The sequence below is a fragment of the Spea bombifrons genome, chromosome 11, assembly GCF_027358695.1.
Source record: "Spea bombifrons isolate aSpeBom1 chromosome 11, aSpeBom1.2.pri, whole genome shotgun sequence".
NCBI classification, from domain to species: Eukaryota; Metazoa; Chordata; class Amphibia; order Anura; family Pelobatidae; genus Spea; species Spea bombifrons.
Window position 1 is genome coordinate 27,295,836 of NC_071097.1, and position 19,530 is coordinate 27,315,365.

Sequence of the window (19,530 nt, forward strand, 5' to 3'; positions counted from 1 at the left end):
ATGAATTACACTACATTACATGATATGAGCTCAAGGCAGTAATATATTCCAAGACTTTGTTGCCATAGCAGCAGAAAAATCTTCTTAACATTTGTGTTGCATGTACTTGTTTAAAATATTGAGGATGGAACAAACTGGCATTCTTAGTGTTAATTTCAATCGGAGTGCTCAGTTAATGTCTTGGTTAGATAGAGAAGCACCCTTGGACTGATATTGACTAACTTATTGAGTGACGTACTCATGGCTTCCTGTTTGTGATGTTGTGTTCTTCAACTGGGCAGGCAAGCTTGAAAACCAGCTGAAGAAATTGCTTATTACCTAAAAAATATTTTTAGAAATCCATGCGCACACCGCGGCAAAACAAGTCGGTTAAGGAAATTACTATCACGGTCAGGAAAAGGCAAAAAACAAAATAGGAAGCAGCTTGGAGTCCCCTCACTAAATAAAGTCATTGTACGCGTTATCGCAAACATTAACATGACGTCTGTTTGTTGGGTCATTTTGGCAACTTTAGTCTGTTTTTCCAAAAGAAAGTGTGTTACGGATTGTGAACGCAAGACAGAAAAGGGGCAAAACAATAGAAATAACCGTGTGCTGATTAAGGTAAAAATAATCGCATGGCTCTCTGATCATATTAATCATATTGATTTGGTAAAAGTTACATTTTTGGATGCTTTTATGTTATGGCCCATTCTAAGTTAACAGTTTGCCAGCAAAGGGCCTACAGTAGTCACTCATCATCATGCGGTCCATCCAGGAGAAAGATGACTTCCTTCCTTCTTGTAGAATCACCGTTTGGTCTTGAATGAAAACTTTATGGGATAGGCTTATCTATTGTTCTGAGCTGACGAGTTATAGTTGAAGGTCACCTTGAAAAGTTTGAAAAAAATGTAGCTTAATTGCATTTTTATCTCCGGGTCACAACATGATAAAATATGTAACTGCAGTGAATCTTAATGAAAACATTAAAACATTGTTATTCATAGTTTGCGTTTAAAGCTTAAGTTCTTCTTGGCATGAAAAGCTCTTATTGATTTAGTAAATGCATTTTGTGATCCATATAACAATTAACACCATATTAACGATATCGTTATTTATTTAGTGTATTGATTGAAAATGCAAGACCATCAAAGGCTTTAATAGCCACACCCACTTTTGTCTATGCTCCACCCATTACTACATATGCCCTCTCCAGACCCACTGCCTCTACCCTTTACTACAAAGCATGCAGAGGCTCCTGGGATGTAAATCTGGCCCTGTCAGATACCTTGCATTAAAATGATGTTATTTCTCAGATGACGCATTTCTCTTTTGTTAATCAGTCCTTTAAATTGTGGATATAGATAAAAATTTTGGCTAATTTTAAACTTATTCCACGCAAGCAACAGCTAAGTAAGGTGTATGTAGTAAATCATCATGCGCTCCTTTTATACAGAGTGGGCTATTGTTCACTAAGTAATCTTTCTCCTCTGGGGAGTAGCTTCTTGAAGGGGTAGGGCTAGCCATGCATGGGAGGTACTAGATGCACACATGGATGGGGCTAGCCCCTGACAGCCTTTAGTGGGAGGGGAAGGGGGCTGGAATTAGGAGGGATGTGGACTAGAATGAGCATGATCAAATTTGCCCCCCCCCCAAAGGAAACTGACCTGGAGACCCACTGAACCATGGCTTCACATGGAGAGGTATGTGTATCCGTATGTGTATGTGGAGGAGTTTGTTGAGCGTGAATGGTTCTATAGCATTTTCTGTTTTTTTATTCTTTATACTATGTATGTATACATAAGCTTCCCACTCCCCAATTATGGATTGGATATCCATACATTTCAATGTATATTATAGAAAAAAGCTCAGCCCCCACCACAACATGTGCCCCCACTGCAAAGTAATATAAAAGCAGAAGCAATCTGAGCATATCAAGTCAAAATATAATCGAGCATCATTGCTACACGTAATTACCTTTGATTTATTTATGAGAAACACACAGGGAGGATAGCCAGATCCAGACCCGAACACAGTTCATATAAAATATTTTATTGCAGAATTTAATGTTACAATATTTCTCTTGCAAAACAGAACCGTTATGAAAAACTGCATTTAGTAAGATAATTTTCGTTTGCACATTTCATATTAGCAGACCTCTCATATTCTTAAAGTGTTTATTATTATTATTATTATTATTATAATTATATAATTATAATTATAATTATTATGCCATTTTATTATTGGTGGACTGGAGAAAATAGTTGCACAAACTATAGAATATAAATATGTAGCATAAATATATAAATAAATATATTAGCCAACTCTGTCCTAAAATGACTTTAACAAACAAGATATCAACGGTATTCCACACAAGCAGCTTCATCGACATAACTTATTTAAACGCTTGTATTGTTGCCAATGTTCTACGCCATAATGACATTCAGTAGTATTATCGGTAGGCAATGAACTTGGCCCTCGTCGTCTGTAGTAGCCACCACTTGACACACTTGGCAATTTTACAAATTTTCTTATTTGGTAATTAAGCCAGATGTAAAACATTACATACGACCAGCATTTCTTACCATGTGTTGTGTAAGTGACCCCCCCTGTACCTTAATAAATATAAATATATTCTTTGTTGAACCTCTTGAACACTTGAGCGTTTTTCATGAACACAATGATTCATTGCTTCTGGCAGAAGCAAAATTTGTTGTAGTGTGGGTGGTGCGGCAAATAAATTGCAAAAGAACAATAAACATCTTTCATTTCTTTCAGCGTTTTATCATGTAGAATGCAGAGAATCGAGGTGTAGGCAAGATAATCTTTTCTTATTCATCAGGGATGCAACCTGCAATAAACAAGAACTTTTAAAAGAACAAAAAGAAAAAAAAACATGAACCTACATTCAGCTAATGTGAACAAATGAGATTTAAAAAAAAAAAAACACTTAGTTTGCATTAAAGATGTAAAAGGATAAATCCCATTGAGAAGATATTTCTTCTACGCGGGCACGTAGCTCCAGTAGCAGATGCTTGGTGGTTTCAGTTGTCCACATGGTGTTCACAGAATGGTCAACCTCCATATGTTAACTTAGCCAGAGCTACAAAAATCCTGTATTTGAGAAGAGTATTGTACCAATAACACTGAACATGTGGGAGAAGATAATGCCAGCAAATATGTTTTCGCATTAATGTGTAACACACTTGGACAGGGCAGAATGGGGAAGAAATGGCCCTATAAACAACACCAGCCCCAAATGTCATAGTATTGTTATTTGTGGCATCCTAGCCCCATAATTGTTTAATGTTCAACCCCTCCTTAATACATATGCCACCACATTCATACCTCACAAGCACTTAGTAAAACGCTCACTCATACTAACCACACTTTGCAATTCTGATGCAAAGTAATTACATACTCTTGAGAGTATCTGCGCTATCCCCATGCCTAGTGGGATGATGGAAGCACTGACCCCATCACTTGCCTCTGCTTCCCTGTCCATCCCTGTTCTGGTGGAGAGAGAATACCCCCCTACTTTCATCTCCTAGGTAGGGGTGAGTTCCATCTCCCTGGAACTCTTTGGGCACTCTTTGGGTGTGAAGAGTGTGGACGGTGAAAACCATGATCCATTCCCTTTGTAATCCAGGCAATGCCCAATGGCAGTGGATTTTATAATGGCCACTGGTTTTGTTGGAGGGTCTATATATATGTTCCTATGCATCAACAGCCCCAAGATGATTGTGTATGATCCTCCATTGACTTGAACGGGACCAAATGACTTAAATGAGGTTCATAGGCTTGACGCTCCAAACTTACAAGCCGCTTGTTGGTAATGAATCCGTAAACTTCTTGCCTGTTTTCAACTTGGCATGTCCTACCTTCGACCCTAGGTGATAATTTATGAGTGCAAATTAGAATTAAGAAATTTGCTGCAAATTCTCATTTTATAACAACTCACATTTTAGCAACAGACTGGATTGCTAGTGTGAGTGCGCGTGGAACCGGGTCTCTACGATATTTAAAAAAAATGTATAGTTTTGACATTTCTCTCAGAGCGAAAATAGAAAATTGCTGAAAATGGTTCTATTGCACTGGCAGACAAGATTGTGTGCAGCTGTTGAGTTTCGATACTCATGAGTCAAACCCATTTCTAAATACAAAGTTTCAACACTTGGCTCATGGGCGTCCAAGGATTTATCTCTCATATTATGGATGATGTTGATGACTTTAAGTTGACCTCGGCGTTGATCTGATAAAAATGTGAGTTGGGACTCTATTTTGTCATAGCGTAAGCCATAATGATTTCAATTTACCAGCTACAGCGGACGTGTTAAGGGATTCTTGTATCTCCCGTCCATAGCAACCACCTTTCCTTTGAAACGTTAATGGAGATATACAAGGTAACGCTAGCCAATTTGCTCTTTACAAACATTTGTTTGTAACCATTTGCCCATCCGTGGTAACACAACGTTATATTCGTTTCTCTATACACACATATCAAAGGTTTTAATGCTCGCATTAAATGGTCTCTTTCCAGCTTTGTTGCACATTTGATGCCAAACAATGCTATCTGTCTATGATAATAAATCCGCATTTTCAGGCTCCTGTTTCCATCCACTACAGAATGCAATATTTATGAGTCACGCTGCGTTCCGTAAGTGTTACATCTGCTTGTAATTGCCCATATTGCTCAGTAAAAAAAAAGTATACCTTTTTCTTCCAGTTTAACTATTTGATTCCCATAGTGTAACTTTTACTAGGGGCAACCTTAGTCTGTCAAAAATAAATATAATCTAAAGGAAATTGTTAGTAGTAGTGAATGTGATACAGCATCTTAGAAGAAATCACAAAAAAATGAATATCGATAACAGTTTTTTTATACACTTAACAACAAATTAAATATTTTCCTGTTCTGCAAAAGCTCCATTTTTATTTGCAGCTAAAAGCACGAGGCATTTGAGGAACAAAACCAGCTCATTAACCATTTGCCTTTGACTTGTCATAGTATTGAGTTATTGCCTTTCTGTGAAGCACTAATGAATATATGGCATAGTGTCTTCAGGGACACAAGGAGGCTTGCGTTTTAGTGTGCCAGCTGGGGGGGCTCCAAGCATAATATAACCACGTGAGAGGCACAGTTTGGCATCATTTGAGCAAAAAATGCGTATATGGAATGGTTGTGTTTGGAATAAAATATTAGTCACATATGTCACTTCAAGGAGGAAGCCTATAAAGTCTCCACCTCTCTCAAAGCCAAGAAAAAGAATTAGTCGCATCTTCTGCTATCCTATTGTGACACGGAAGAATGATTGTAGAATTGAAAGAGTGATTATCAGACGACACCGACATGACTTGACCCTATGCTAAAGAAAGACTAAGTTACCAAAAGTCGTGTCTTTTTTAACAAGAAAGACCTGACTCATTTAGCAGACCTTTTCTTCTTTTTCTGCAGATACCCTTTCCCTACAGTATTTAGCAGCTGCAGCAAAAAGGATTTGGACAGCAGCCTGGAAAAGGGAGTGGGTATGTGTCTATATAACATGCCTGAAGTTACAAAACCATTTGGAGAACAGAAGTGTGGAAACGGATATGTGGAAGAAGGAGAACAGTGTGATTGTGGAGAGCCAGAAGTAAGGATTTTCAGTAGCACTCATCAGATATGTTTTTTTTTATCACTTTTATGTCCTTTTCGGCAGTAGCTGCCTAGAGCATAGAGAACATACCTAGTGCGGGCATTGAACGTGGTCTCACTCTGGCCAAATGCAGTGCAGGTCTCCTCTACTTTATGCGTATTATATAAAACATCATCATTTATACAAAATAGAGGAAGGGGCTACCCCATGTGATTGTTTTTGTTATAATAGAAACTTTAGAACTGGTTAAAATGGTAAAAAAAAAAAATGTATGAGATCTCTCAAAAACAATGACGTGTGTGGAAGTGGCTGGATACGGTCACGTCATATGAATATTAAGGTTTTTACCTGTGAGAATTACCCTGGGGTAGAAAGTTCTAGTTTCTAGTAAATGTGAGCAAGATGCCTTCTGGGCTTAAAAACTTGCCCTGCATATTACAGTAGGACACTCCTGGCTATAGCCATCGTATAAAACGTTGCTTCACTAAAATAAATATTACTGATATATATATCTATATATAATATGTATTTTTAACCCAACTTTGGGCAATAAATTCAGAAGGCATTGAAGACAAGACTTTCCGATTGTAAACATTGCTTTATATAAAAAGCCACAATCCTGCATATTATTTTACATAAACGTTTAAATACTTGTATAGCATGTGCAATAAGGTATCTAGTCGACGAATTAGAGATCACATACATAGTACGTCTGGAGATTTTGTTGCAAAAACCAAAGCGTCCAGGACACGTAGTTGTGAGACCTCAACTGAGTGTCCAAGTATACTCAATGAAAGGGAAAGGTCCACTTTAAGATAATGAAGCCATTTTTGGTTGTAATGTCTACTTTTAAATTCTGATCCAAGACAAGCAAACATCTTCTGAATCAAATACTAAAAAATACTCCCAGTACATTGAAATTGTATGTATTTGCACAGGCGACATTAATTAGGGTGGTTAGGTTGGATCAGTTGGCCAATGAAGTCAGCATTACTTTCTTTTGTTTGTGTTTAAACATGCACTGTTTAGGCCAAATCTTATAAATAACAAAATTCAATGCCTAGTTTCTCATCATAACATAAAAACTGAGTTTGATAAATTTTCCCTTTTCTACCAAGAAAAAAAAGGAGGGTTTTTTCCAGCAAGACTGAAATAAAAAAACTAATAAACCAATTTAGCAAATGATGTATGTTCAGACAAGCTTTATTTATTTTGCCTGGCTCCATTAATCTTGACCATACTGAACCACTTACATTATGTGAATTAAGAATGAGAGGCAACAGTGAGGATTCTATTATATCAAGCAATTGTTTTATCCTGACTTTTAGAGCATCCTGACAGCTCACTCATTCTTGACCAACAGGGTTTCCAAAGTTGTCTTATCTTAACGTCAATAACGTGACAAGAGCTTGCGAATAACTCAGTACCCCGGTTGTGTTCTTCATGTTGTCTCTTGCAAATGTTAGTGAACTCTTGTTAAGAACAGAGAGAAACCTTTGCGTCTGTTGTTTCTCTAAAGCTCTTCCGCAGTTGGAGATCATTAATTACAAAATCACTTGGCATATCATGATATGCTGTCATGCATGCGATGCTTTTGGATGATGCAGGTGTCACTAAGGGAAGGGTCATGTAGGCCCCCAATATAAAAAATAAATATTCAGAAGCATCATCAGGACTACTAATTACTTTACTTGTGTAAAATGTATAACTTTCCTCTTTCTATTAACATTTAAAAACTCAATAACATACCTCCCCTCCTATAACACTAATGCCACATCCCCACATTTTGTTCACACCGGTTCACACCTATTTTCCTGGACAGTTTTCTCATTAACGCAAAGTTAACCTTTCCCAGTAGGCTCTGAACTCAATCAGAGCAGGTCCTCTGACGTGTCTGACATCACCGATCTCTTAAATTCAGTCAGTCAGCCTTGACCTTCTCTCTGTCCATGGCATACATGCAATCTCACTTCTATAATCCAGTTTCTCATCTCATATTCATGAAGCTTATTGTCTTCCATGGCTGGTTGGACTACTATTCACCAGGGTTAGAGAATTATCTCACCGCAATCATCTGATTCACCTACACCTTCCGGACAATTCAGACTCCAACTCAACTCATACATCTCTACACCGGCACTTGTTCAAAGTCATTATAAATGTAGACCTCTCTAAGCAAGTCTCTACATACCGGGCTGCTCCTACACCACTTTTAATCTTGTTTCTCTTCTTTTGTTATGGTTATTGTCTTCTCCTCAATATTGCATGCCTGGTTTTTATTCATTTATTGTATTTTATTATCGCATTGTGAAATTTGAATGGATTCTTTATATGTAAGGTCATGCGAGATACCCATTTCCCCCTCTTTCTAGGAATGTACGAACAGCTGCTGTAATGCCACTACATGTATGTTAGTGGAAGGAGCCGTGTGCGCCCACGGACTTTGCTGTGAAAACTGCAAGGTAATTATCTTGTTGTCTCATCTCTGGTACAAAAAAAAACAGGTATACAAAATTCACGTCTTTGTCTAGTTGTGATGACCAAAAGAAGATTTAGCGTGCTAAATCCCTAAAACGACCTATCGGAGCATCAGAAATCATATGTAGATGAATACCTTTAAGAGTGTGGGAGTTGTGGGACATATTTAAATAGGAATAGAAAATCTGTCACAGATCAAATTGTTTACATTATTTAAGGTATTCGCATTTTTCCCCATTATGATACAAACATCAGTTAACACCGGTGCTAGGGGTTCAAGGACAATGACGGCGGATGATTGTGTTTGAGGCTTACATCAATGTTTACTTCCCATTGTATAAAACACCTGCAGAAGGCACAATGGGGGATAAACATAAAGAGCAGTTCCAAAGCAAACTATAAAAGCATGAGCAATCAGCGGGAACGGAGCAGTAGTTGCTATGGTAATTGCACCACTTACAATTCTTCGCACTAATTAAACACAATTATTATTCTTCTAAGCGGGTGTTAAGACGAGCATCAGCTCAAACACTCAATGATGTTATTGTTAGTTTTGTAAATATTGCTCCCCAAATATTATGACCTCCTAGCCGGGGCGTCCCTAGAATTTGTAGCGTCCTAGGCTCGGCGTGTCTCTGGTGTCCCCCTCCTGCGTGGAATTGCATTTTCAACATTGGAGCAACACGTCCACCTAAATGGGAGACCCAGCCCTCATCCTAGAACAGTTAAGAAAAAAAGGATTTGGATCCAAAAATGTAAAAAGAGGCACACATAAAACGCGGGTGGCCTCCAAACAAACCAGACAGTTAAACTCACAGTTCTTCCAAGTACACATATTAAACGCATCGTAAGGAAACCTCCAAATCAAGTGATATTCATTCCATGGAATTGTTAATGATGTTTACCATTTCACAGTTAGTAGGAATAGCCATAAACATAAAGAAGCAGCAATGTTTCATTTAATAATCTTCCAGGCCAGATCAATGCGTGTAGTGACTATCCTTTCACACATAGTTCTCTTCTGTTATTGTCTTCCTGCTTCTCATATTTATCTAATAGCTTTGTTTCTCACATAGATCTATTTCCCCATAAATTGCATTCTCTCTGTCACAGTAATGATATTTCCCAGTGTGCACGCAGAAAGAGTCATATTCATGATGGACAAATAAGTGCCAAATTAAGTCTCTGCTCTATTACCCTTCTCTACACATTCTGCCATACTTGGTTGGCCTCTTGACTGAAAGATAAACATTCACAGTGAGCTGAGAGGCCTTCAAAACAGCGTTAAGCAGAAGCCACAGACTCGTGTCACTTTTGGACCCTACGGTATATTTTATCTCGCGGTGGTACCATATCTTGTCTGCGGTATCACTAAAGATGGAAGCTGGACTACAGGTCACGTGCATCGGAGCAGCAGTGATCTTGGTTATTTGGGGTCTTATTTCAGACTTTGTTAAAAATGAAACATTATGTTTCTACCTTTTTCTACATAAAACTGAGTTTATTGTAACCTTTTCTTCCTGGAATGGTATTCTCACTGTGTCTTTCTTCTTAAATAACTAGTAAAAGGTTAATGAATCAAATTCTGCAATGTAGAAAGCGTTCCTTACCAAAAACATGCTATATCCCAATACGGAATTAACAATGCACACAGTTGTGTTCATAATATATTCATCTGTATTGCAATGTCACCTTCTTTCAAGTGAAAGTATTGTTTTTTCTATCACCCAGCTGAAACCAGGAGGAACACCATGCAGGGATTCGAGTAACTTTTGCGATCTACCGGAGTTCTGTACCGGAACCAGTGCCCACTGCCCAGCCAATGTTTACCTACACGATGGGCAGCCATGTCATAAATTAGATGGATACTGTTATAATGGGATGTGTCAAACCCATGAGCAACAGTGTGTCACGCTCTGGGGGCCAGGTAGGTGCCAAGCTGCCAATAATGGCTTTCCATGTTGATCACGCGTACAATAGCTGGGTTTTCGTAAATCAGTGTACCTTAACCATTGATTTCTATTAAACCACCATTTAGGATGGTGAGTCTTTACGTCAGGTTCTGGCACTTTAGGACCAGTGGCTGATAAATAACGTACATGGTTGTGTGTATCAAGCCAGGATATCGGCAATAAAGAGAGCGACAATACCAAGTGGGCACTCCACTTCTCACAAGCTAGACCTGTACCCTTTTTTTTGTAGATTCTATGGGCTTTTCCAAAAAATCATAAAATAGTCCAGATCTGGACCTACTTGCTCACTCTGCCAAGAAGGATACACCTCGATGGCGTGTCCACAATAGCCAAAATGCTTTCTGGAAACGTGGCTCGAATTTATGAGCAGGACTACCTAAGTGGGATGCAAAACATTGGGACCCTCGCCTTAGAACAAGCTTTTAGCCATCACATGTTTGTGGTTGAGCTGGTATTATTCTCATTTACTTTAAATAATTATATCAAGTACCTAGTATTTTTGGTTCTTTAAAGTTAATTAAGAACATTCTGTTTATCATAATGTTATTTCTTCCTTCCTCCGTGGTATCATTACAGTAGTTTCGCATCCTTAATTTTGTAGTTTGTATTGATATCAACTTGAAAAATTGTAAGCGCTGTTTTATCGGTTTTCCAGCTCATTATCATTATTGTGTACAGAAATGCCAGTGTACGCTTTCGGAGGAATCGTCACGTATGAGAAATTTACATAAATCATTAGAACATTAAAGCCTGTTTTTAATCTGTTTCCCTAAAGCTTTAATCCCATGAAAACAACACGGAAGCTTTTCAGAGGCTGTGGCAACAACCTATCAGCGTCTGCTTTTGTGTCATATGACAATTCTGTTTTCCCAGCAAAAAACAATATGAATGAGAGAGAATTTTGTTTGGTTAAAGAATATTTTGGACATTCAGTAGTAGTAGGAACGATGTTTGCAGAGTAGGTGAAACAGCGTCTTCATGGTCCCATTTGTGACCTACCTCCTGTAATTGATATTGTTGAGGAGTTTTCTTATCATTAGTCAAGCACTGCAGTGGTTAATAAGTTTATTCCAACGTTGGTACGTTCATTTTAGCGGAGCGGTTGAGGCAGCTGGGTACCAGGCAGTATCGCGCAGGAAATGACATAGAAGATAAGCAATAAAAAGCAAAGCACAGTGAGAGCATTCAAGAAAGAAATGTTATGTACACGCCAACTATTAATTATCCCTGTTGGATTGACATGAAGTAACATCAGGTCAGAAACCAAAGCCGCTTGAAAGTGCGTACTCTCCGGGCTTCCTGATGAGAATGCTTCCTCAGGAAATGCTGTTGACAAAATGTTTTATCTGTTTGCTTCACTCTCTCGAAAATTGTAGTTTAATTTAAACTTTCCAGAACTCTTCCTGTTGAGTTGCTGAATGACAATGGATATATATATATATATGCCTTGTTAACGTACTAGATGTCCCATCTGACCTTAGCGGACATTTGCGAATGACCTGTTCATGAGGCAAACGCTCATTTATGAGAAAATATTACTCAATTTAGTTACACAACTTCCTTATTTGGTTTATTATTCCAGATGAATAATCAATGCAACATTCTACGAGGTGTACCTGGGGCTTTCCCCCTCCCTCAACCTATAGAATCTGGTAGCTTGTTATGTCATCAAATTATGTAATGTGAAATCAGCCATAACATGTTAAATGTTAATGTTTTAGTCCCATTTAGTGGCCAGAACTGAAAAAGGATCCCAGTGGGTATTGATGAATAAGCAGTCCTGTTAATCAAACAACCAAGCAATTATTATTGATAAGTGGGGATCCTCCTCACATCATAGTAACCCTCATTTAACTAGTTATCTCACATACTGAACTACTAACTAGTTCTTTCACACACTGATACCCTTTGAAACTTCCCACGAGTCGGACACACAGAGGACAGGGCTAATATACAATACAGAGGGACTGGGAGGGGTGTAGAGAGGGCCAGGGAGTCCATAGGTAAAACCAAACATCACTGCACCCCCCACATGATGATCAAAACTTCTCTACTAAAACCCCAATAGTTAAAATGTTTACATCTGGAATGGGAATGAATTAATGTTTACTGATTCACTTAATTTGACGCAGGACTGACTTAATATATGACTAATGTCACCTCGAAATGTTGTCATCAGGGCCATTTTTAAACATAAAGGGGTCCAGGGGGCAAGCTTCCACCGGGGCAGCTGTGCCTTGGGCCCCCTCAACAGCTGCCGTAGTCGCGTGGAGGTCTTAGTATCTTCCTTGGACTATGATGGCTGCCATGGCCAGCTGCCATGGACCCCCAAGGTTTGCCTGGGCCCAGGGCAGCTATCATTTGTTATCCTTTTTGCCCTGTGTTAAAGATTGCCTGGATGTGATATGTTTTTTTGCCATCACACTTTTTATGTTTTTTATTAGAAAACTGTTACAGTAGGCAGTAAACATCTTGATGAATATTTCAGAACTTGAACAAGTTACAATGATATAGATGGAAAGATGATGGCCGTGTCTCGTCTAAAATTCCGCATAACCTTATGCCTTTCCCAAACATGTTCCTTCACTGCATGTATCGCTACCACTTCGTCTTGGAGGCTGTTCCACTTATCTACTCGTCTCAGTGAAATAAAACACAGGTTACTCAGTAAAGTAAAACAAAGCAGAAATCATTAACAGTCATTTTCTGCTTGGTATTCAAGGCGGCATAAATAAGCGTGCATCTGAACCGATAGACAAAATCATTAAGCAAACCATGAGCGTCTGATACAGATTCCCTGCACATTTAATATGAATTGATTTTCCACGTGGCCATTGCAACGATATGAAAGCTTTTTTTCTTTCAAATGGATGAATCATTGGTAACAAAACCGTAAACCGGTGGCGGAATAAAGGAAAAACAATTAATAGGATACTTTTTTGTGTTAATTTATCTAACTAGCAACGCACATCAAGATGGGAGAAAAATGGTTAAAAGCTCAATAGAGACAAGAGGGCTCGGGAACAAGCTGTTCTCAGCGAAGATTGATGTAAAACACCTCATGCCTTTTAGCTTCCGATATGTCACTTTGCATGTGAAAAAGCGCAAACAAATCAATGTTCAGCAATTTGGTTACAAGGTTTAGCAAATATCTATTCGCAGACCGTAAGTCTTCACATCTGCTGAGAGCGCGTATCTCCAGCGCTTCGGGTCATCCGTATTGTAAAACGTCAAATCCTGCGGAGATGTAGTTAACCGAAGCCCGGATAATTCAGTGCCCGCAAAGTGAGGAGAAGCAAAAGGAGATGGAAGGAGTGAGACGCATATAAAATATTATTCATGAACACGTGCTAATTAACTTTCAAAGCAATTAGCAACGGGCAGGCTCTAGTGTTTCATTATACTTGCTACGAGCCATAGGCGTGAAGGTACAAAATAAAATGCCTTCGGTAGAATGTTGGAGGAACGAAACGAAAATGGTGGTTTTGATGTGACAAGCTGCTTACACCAATGGCAAAACTTTACTTTTCTATCAATTAGAAAGACATTGCACCAATAGAACAACTCTAATCTCGGACCCCCCCTCCCCCTTTGTGGCCAGAAAGCCCATAAAAGTAAAATAAGGAATACACTTTAAATGGATAGAAAACTTTTATTTTATGGTAATCACGGCAAATAAGGAATAATTTCCTGTGAAAATTGTACCAAATGATACTAGGAGGTTTTCTTTTTACTCTGAATGTCAAAAAGTGGTTAAAGAGTGGTAAAAATAAGTCCTAAAAAATTATATCCCTATTGGGATGGGATGTTTTTGTTGAGGTCGCCGGCACTGATCACTGCAGTTATCCGATTCTCTGCATTTTTACCCAGGGTCACTCAGTCCAAGCTTCATAATCTACTTAGTGTTTAAGTGTCCCAAGAGTAGGCTATCCAGAGCTCTCCATCTTCTGGGGGAGTGGCTTTATTAAGGGTGGGGCTATGGACACATAGGGGTGGGGCTAGCACCATACAACGTTTAGCGGTTTAATTGTGTAGTGGGTGTGGCCTAATGCTCCTCCTCTGCCCAGAAAAGGAACAAACTGACTCAGAAACAGCACTTCCCAGATACTTCCAAGTCAATCCAAGTAAATGCCTGTTGGGCCGGCTGCCACTTGAGACACACTCACCTTTCCTGTTGTTTTCGTTGCTGATCGAGTCCCTCGGTGTGCGGCCAACATGCTGCCAGACGAGCACTATACTAATAGCATAGCATGGGGGTCTGCTTATGGCCACGCGTATGTCATTTAGTGCTTATTGGCCTTAAAGGTCCATGGTCACTTTTTTTCCACCAGTTCTCATTGAAACATCTAGTCCCAGCTGGTATTTTTATGCATAACACACGTGATGTCATTAAGAATATTTTTACCTCCTGAAGTTATAGTTTTAAAAGGTTAACATTTGGAAGACCGATAGTCCGCTCATTTAGAAAAATCCAGTGTATGATAATGAGCATGCATCACTGCCATTTAAATCTTTGAAGATCCTTCAGAATAAGATCTATTGAATTTATTGATTCACTTAAAGCCTAGAAAAAAAATGTCCAATAAAATCCACCGATTCCAAAAGTAAAAACAAGCACTATTTTTTTTTGGTGTAAAATTTGCTTGCCCATTATACTAGTCAAAATTTTGCAACTACAGTCAGTAAAGTAAGAAATTATATGCGCCAAAATATAGTGTTTAATAAAAAAAAAAAAAAACAACTATGAACTAACCCTGGGTGCTGAAGTCCGTGTTCACGAAGACCACCGAGTTCATGATTAGGGGTAATCAGCTGGAAACATTCTGACCTGAAACCAAAGGTTATCCCATTATTTTTGACGAGCAATCAATACAGAATGCTATTACCAGATTTATTTTGCAGTAATTGCTTTGTTTGTCTTTCTGCACACAAAAAAATATTGTTTACCCATTATTTGGACCGCTGGACTGACCCAATACAAATACTGACCTCGACATTTTAACTTTAGTAATTATTGTAATCATTGTAATTTTAACGTATTTTTCCCGTTCTTTTCTTTGGTTCATATTCTGTGTTAATCCGGAACAGTTCACAGTTGAAGCTAACAGTGTATGTGTTTCAACTTTTTTTTCTGGATCGGTAAGAAATAATCAACAAATGTTGACGAGCTTTACCTGTTTTGCAAAGGGCAGCCATTGTTCTATGAAGTTATCTCAGCAAAGGTGGCATCTGGCATCTATGAGGCAGGACAGAAATGGCTCCTTGTAGTTATACCTTTTAACAATGGGGGTATGTACAGGCTTGAAGTACTCGACTGGAAGAATCTGACACATATAGCAGCCGGTAGCTACGGCTCCTTTCGTTTTCTGTCCGCTAATGAAATTATCATATGTTGGGGTTCTGGTGGGTCTGAGACGCAATACCGTGTTTGTTCTAATAATGCAGCTATTGACTGTGTTTGAGAAGTGGCTAAGAATAACCTTAGAGATGGTTTGGATGGAGAATGGGCATTTTATGCATCAGGCTGGGCAGAAATAGATAACATCCAGATCTCTGCAGTGGCTGGAAGACAGGGCTCTTGCTTCAAAGACTCGGCAATCAGCTGGGAATTGAGTAGGAGAAGAGGTCCCATGAGTGGTTATAGCTTTTTTAAGTAAGGAGGACATCTTGCATTTTGAGCAAACATTGTGCAAAAACTAGAATTGCTAACACACCCCTTGTGAGCTATACCTTAAAATTATATATATATATACTAAATATAACTATATATACCAAATTACTCCAGGTTAACACACCAATATGTCCACAATAAAGGAAGAGGTCAAATATCAGTTTCTGGATAAACAACGCTGCATGGAATGATGGGGGTGTCTGCAGTATTCACTAAAGTGGAATTTGGAGGTGGAGATGACCCTAATACTAACTGTGTCTTATGCAGGGAAAAGTATGGTTTTCTCATAGGAGAAAGCCACGAATGTTGGTCTACCACATTGAATTGGGTGAGCTCGAACTGCAAATCACAAAGAAAATCCCCTGAAAACTCCCCCCGTTAGTGAATAATTCCCTGCATAATAAAATAAAAATGTAAGTATTCTGCAACAAAGTATTTGGAAGGCAGAATCTTGTGTATTTTTTGTCCAGAGGATTTATAAATATCCGCTATATGTGGAAACGTGCGACTGTGTTGGCTAGACCCCCCATCATAACTAGACTGAAATAAATATACCTACCTTTCCAAGCATTGATTTTCTTACCGAAAGCAAGAACAACAGGAGAAATAACGCTGCACGGGAAATTAATTGAACCTGTTTTGCTTTACTTATAATAGTCACTTTGCTTTGGTGCCTCGGTAGTTTCAGAACGAGCGCCTGTGGTTTATTATGTTATTTTCTGGTGGCCATAGCAGATAGTTTATAAAGATCATTTTGGAGAACTTCCCGGTAATTAATAAAGTCTTTTCTCTCCTTGTCTGCCTAAATGCTTTTGAATGTATCATCTTATAGTGCTACAACATAAATTAAGCTTTAAAGGCAAAGCTGCTTCATCTTCTGCTTTATGATAGTCCGTTATTTACTTTTACAATGTTTTGTACACAAAGTCTTTTTTTTTTCATATTTTACCGTGTCCTTGATGTCAGTTCATTCCAAAGAAATAAAAAGAAACACCATAGGAAAATATACAACAAGGCACTTCTTTGCTTTTCCAAGGCAGATAGAAACAAATAAATAAAATATAATAAAATTATTTTAAAGGCAAATTTAATATATGTAGTATCGTTAATATATGTAGGTTAATGTAGAACCTTTAAATGGGCAGAAATATGTATATAACCGGCTGAATGTTATCTCATGCTGGTAACACGTGTTCAATTGATATCTATTAATATGGAGTTTACCAAAATATCGGGAAAAAACTATGGTTCAAAAAAGGGCATGCTGGAGATTGGATTATTCTGAATAATCCTTTTTTTAATATTTGGTAAAGATGAGTATATTTATTGGGCACAATCCAGAAGATAATCTTACACTTAAAGGGATACACATATTGTATTAATATTTATATTTTAAAACTAGGGTCTGTACCTTCCAGTGCAAGATGTGAGGACTTAGAGTTACAATTTTCTTGCATAAAGAGCTGTCCATCAGTACATTGTAACCTTATCTAGGGCCCATTTCATGAATTTATTTACTATACTGGACCATAAAAAGTGGGATTTTTCGGAAGGGATGGATCTGTTGCAATGAGAGAGCAAGATACCGACCTCCCTAAATTAACAAACAAGTAATGGAATACTAGCAGGAGTTATAGTTTATCATTTGTATTATGGTCAGACGAGGAGCATTTGTTTGACAGCAGCAGGAGCTGTGCGGTAAGGATTATAACACCATTTTATCCCATAATTAGGTTCCATCCTCCCTCGTTCCAAACTACAACAAAAAACCCTAATGATTCATTTAGAAGCCTCTGATGGCCAATTGAGTTTAGAATAGATGGGAGTAGCTTAGGTCCGGGGTGAGCTCATTTGTCTCTGTGTTCATGATTCTGGCTCTTTCACTTTTATCTAAGATATTTCAAGACACTTTTACTGTGACTTTGAAGGCCTCCTATTATCTCCGGAAGCTTTTTAGCAAACCATTAGGGAAATGAGTGAAAAAGACAAGCTCTTGAGTAGGTTTAATGGATCAAAATCAGCCGTTTGACACATTCAACATTCTTTTTACTTGGCCAACAAGAGGACTGAAATAACGCACTGGGAGTTCATCGTGTAGAGCTCCAGGGTTACAAAATAGCTTCTCTGCAAAGGGTTAAAAGGAATGATTGTTCAATATATTTATCCATTAATACAGTAATAATAGAAGATCGGGGGGAAAAAAAACATTGGGGTGGGAAAACGGTAATGTAGGAGTGGTAACCAAGCAATTATATTGTACATGTATCCAGTAAATGTTCACTGATTCAGTGCACTGTATAGGGAATAAGAAAGTAAAAACGCTTTATAAACGGAACTGACATGAATCTGTTGTTTTAGGTGCCAAGCCTGCCCCTAGTATTTGCTTTGAAAGAGTGAATTCGGCTGGAGATCCCTATGGGAACTGTGGGAAGGACACCGCGGGGGCATTTATGAAGTGTGAAAGCAGGTACAGAGATGTACTTATGACTGTAACGCTATTTACTTCTCCGAAGAATTAATTAAAGACTCTGTTTGTTTTTTGTTGTTGTTGTTTTTGTAGAGATGCCAAATGTGGAAAAATTCAGTGTCAAGGAGGAGCAAACCGCCCTGTGATTGGTACGAACGCTGTTTCCATAGAAACCAATATTCCTCAGCAAGAAGGCGGAAAGATCCTGTGCCGTGGTACCCACGTTTACCTGGGAGATGACCTGCCGGACCCCGGGCTCGTACTAGCCGGCACCAAGTGCGAAGACGGAAAAGTAAGGTTTAACCGAAGTTATTCGCACAACCACAAATATAAGGCTTTTTCTTCTGGGGTGACACCTAGCGAGCCAAGAAAGGCTAGAAAAGCTTTATACCGCTGTGTATATTGTTTTACTATGCATTGCATTTGGTACTCCTACCGGCAGTAACATGTACAATAAACGTATATAAGGTACAAGCCAGAGGGCAAGCTATTCAACCATCGTCCGGTCTTGGCTGAGCCAGTATCGCGCTTTCCTATACATATAACGTTCTCTTCATATTGTGAGAGATTGTTTTGACTTCTCTCGTACGTTTAAAGTCTAGCACAGCCATCTTCTGGGTGTTGTGTATTATCGTTTCTCATTTGGGCTGTGTCTGTGATCTGTAAGGCAAACATTATTTGGTGCATTGCAGAACAGGCTTAACACTTAAGTAAAAAGCTAAATTTGCTAAAGAGTATAAAATTTCCGGCTTTATTGGGGGCCACGGCATTCAGGTTCGGTGTTCATTATAGCAAAATTGGATGTGACATCCTTAGCATCTTATAATAAGAAGATAGCAAATACTGAAATATTGTACAGATACTGGATATCTCTACAAACTAATTTCAGAACCAGGGTGCAAAGTAGCAGAATAATTAGAGAAAAGTGAGTGCCTTGCAAAGCTCATTTCACAATTGATTTGTTTAATATCTTGCTTTGTTCCAATTTTACCACCGATGGTCAATCTACTGACAATATGAAATAAATACCAGCTTCATATTTTATACAGCACAAACACATAAGCATACAGGGTTCAATCTTTTTAGGTGGCCATCATTTGCTCAGTTGATGCCCCAAAATGGAAGACTTGCCCATTGTTATAAAGATGGCTCTGTATATATAGTTTTCACAGGTTTATATTTAAAAAAAAGACTCTTTTTTGAGTTTTGAGTTGGATAATACAAGGTTGAGATGCCAGTCCCATGGCTGGACTTATGTCTTCCAGAGAAACTACTATGCCACCCCTCCTGCATGCATTTGCTTTCTATAGGAAGGAACCTCATGGT

At 38.5% G+C, this 19,530-nt stretch overlaps 1 protein-coding gene across 1 annotated transcript in view; it reads left to right on the plus strand.

Moving 5' to 3' along the window:
- The window catches only part of ADAM12 (ADAM metallopeptidase domain 12), a 152,413-nt gene that overhangs the window by 116,217 nt on the left and 16,666 nt on the right, over positions 1 to 19,530 (plus strand). The window contains exons 12-16 of the mRNA XM_053450939.1: positions 5,435 to 5,612; positions 7,988 to 8,077; positions 9,825 to 10,020; positions 18,096 to 18,204; positions 18,298 to 18,496. Coding sequence (XP_053306914.1) covers positions 5,435 to 5,612; positions 7,988 to 8,077; positions 9,825 to 10,020; positions 18,096 to 18,204; positions 18,298 to 18,496 — 772 coding nt within the window. The remainder of the gene's footprint in view (positions 1 to 5,434; positions 5,613 to 7,987; positions 8,078 to 9,824; positions 10,021 to 18,095; positions 18,205 to 18,297; positions 18,497 to 19,530) is intronic.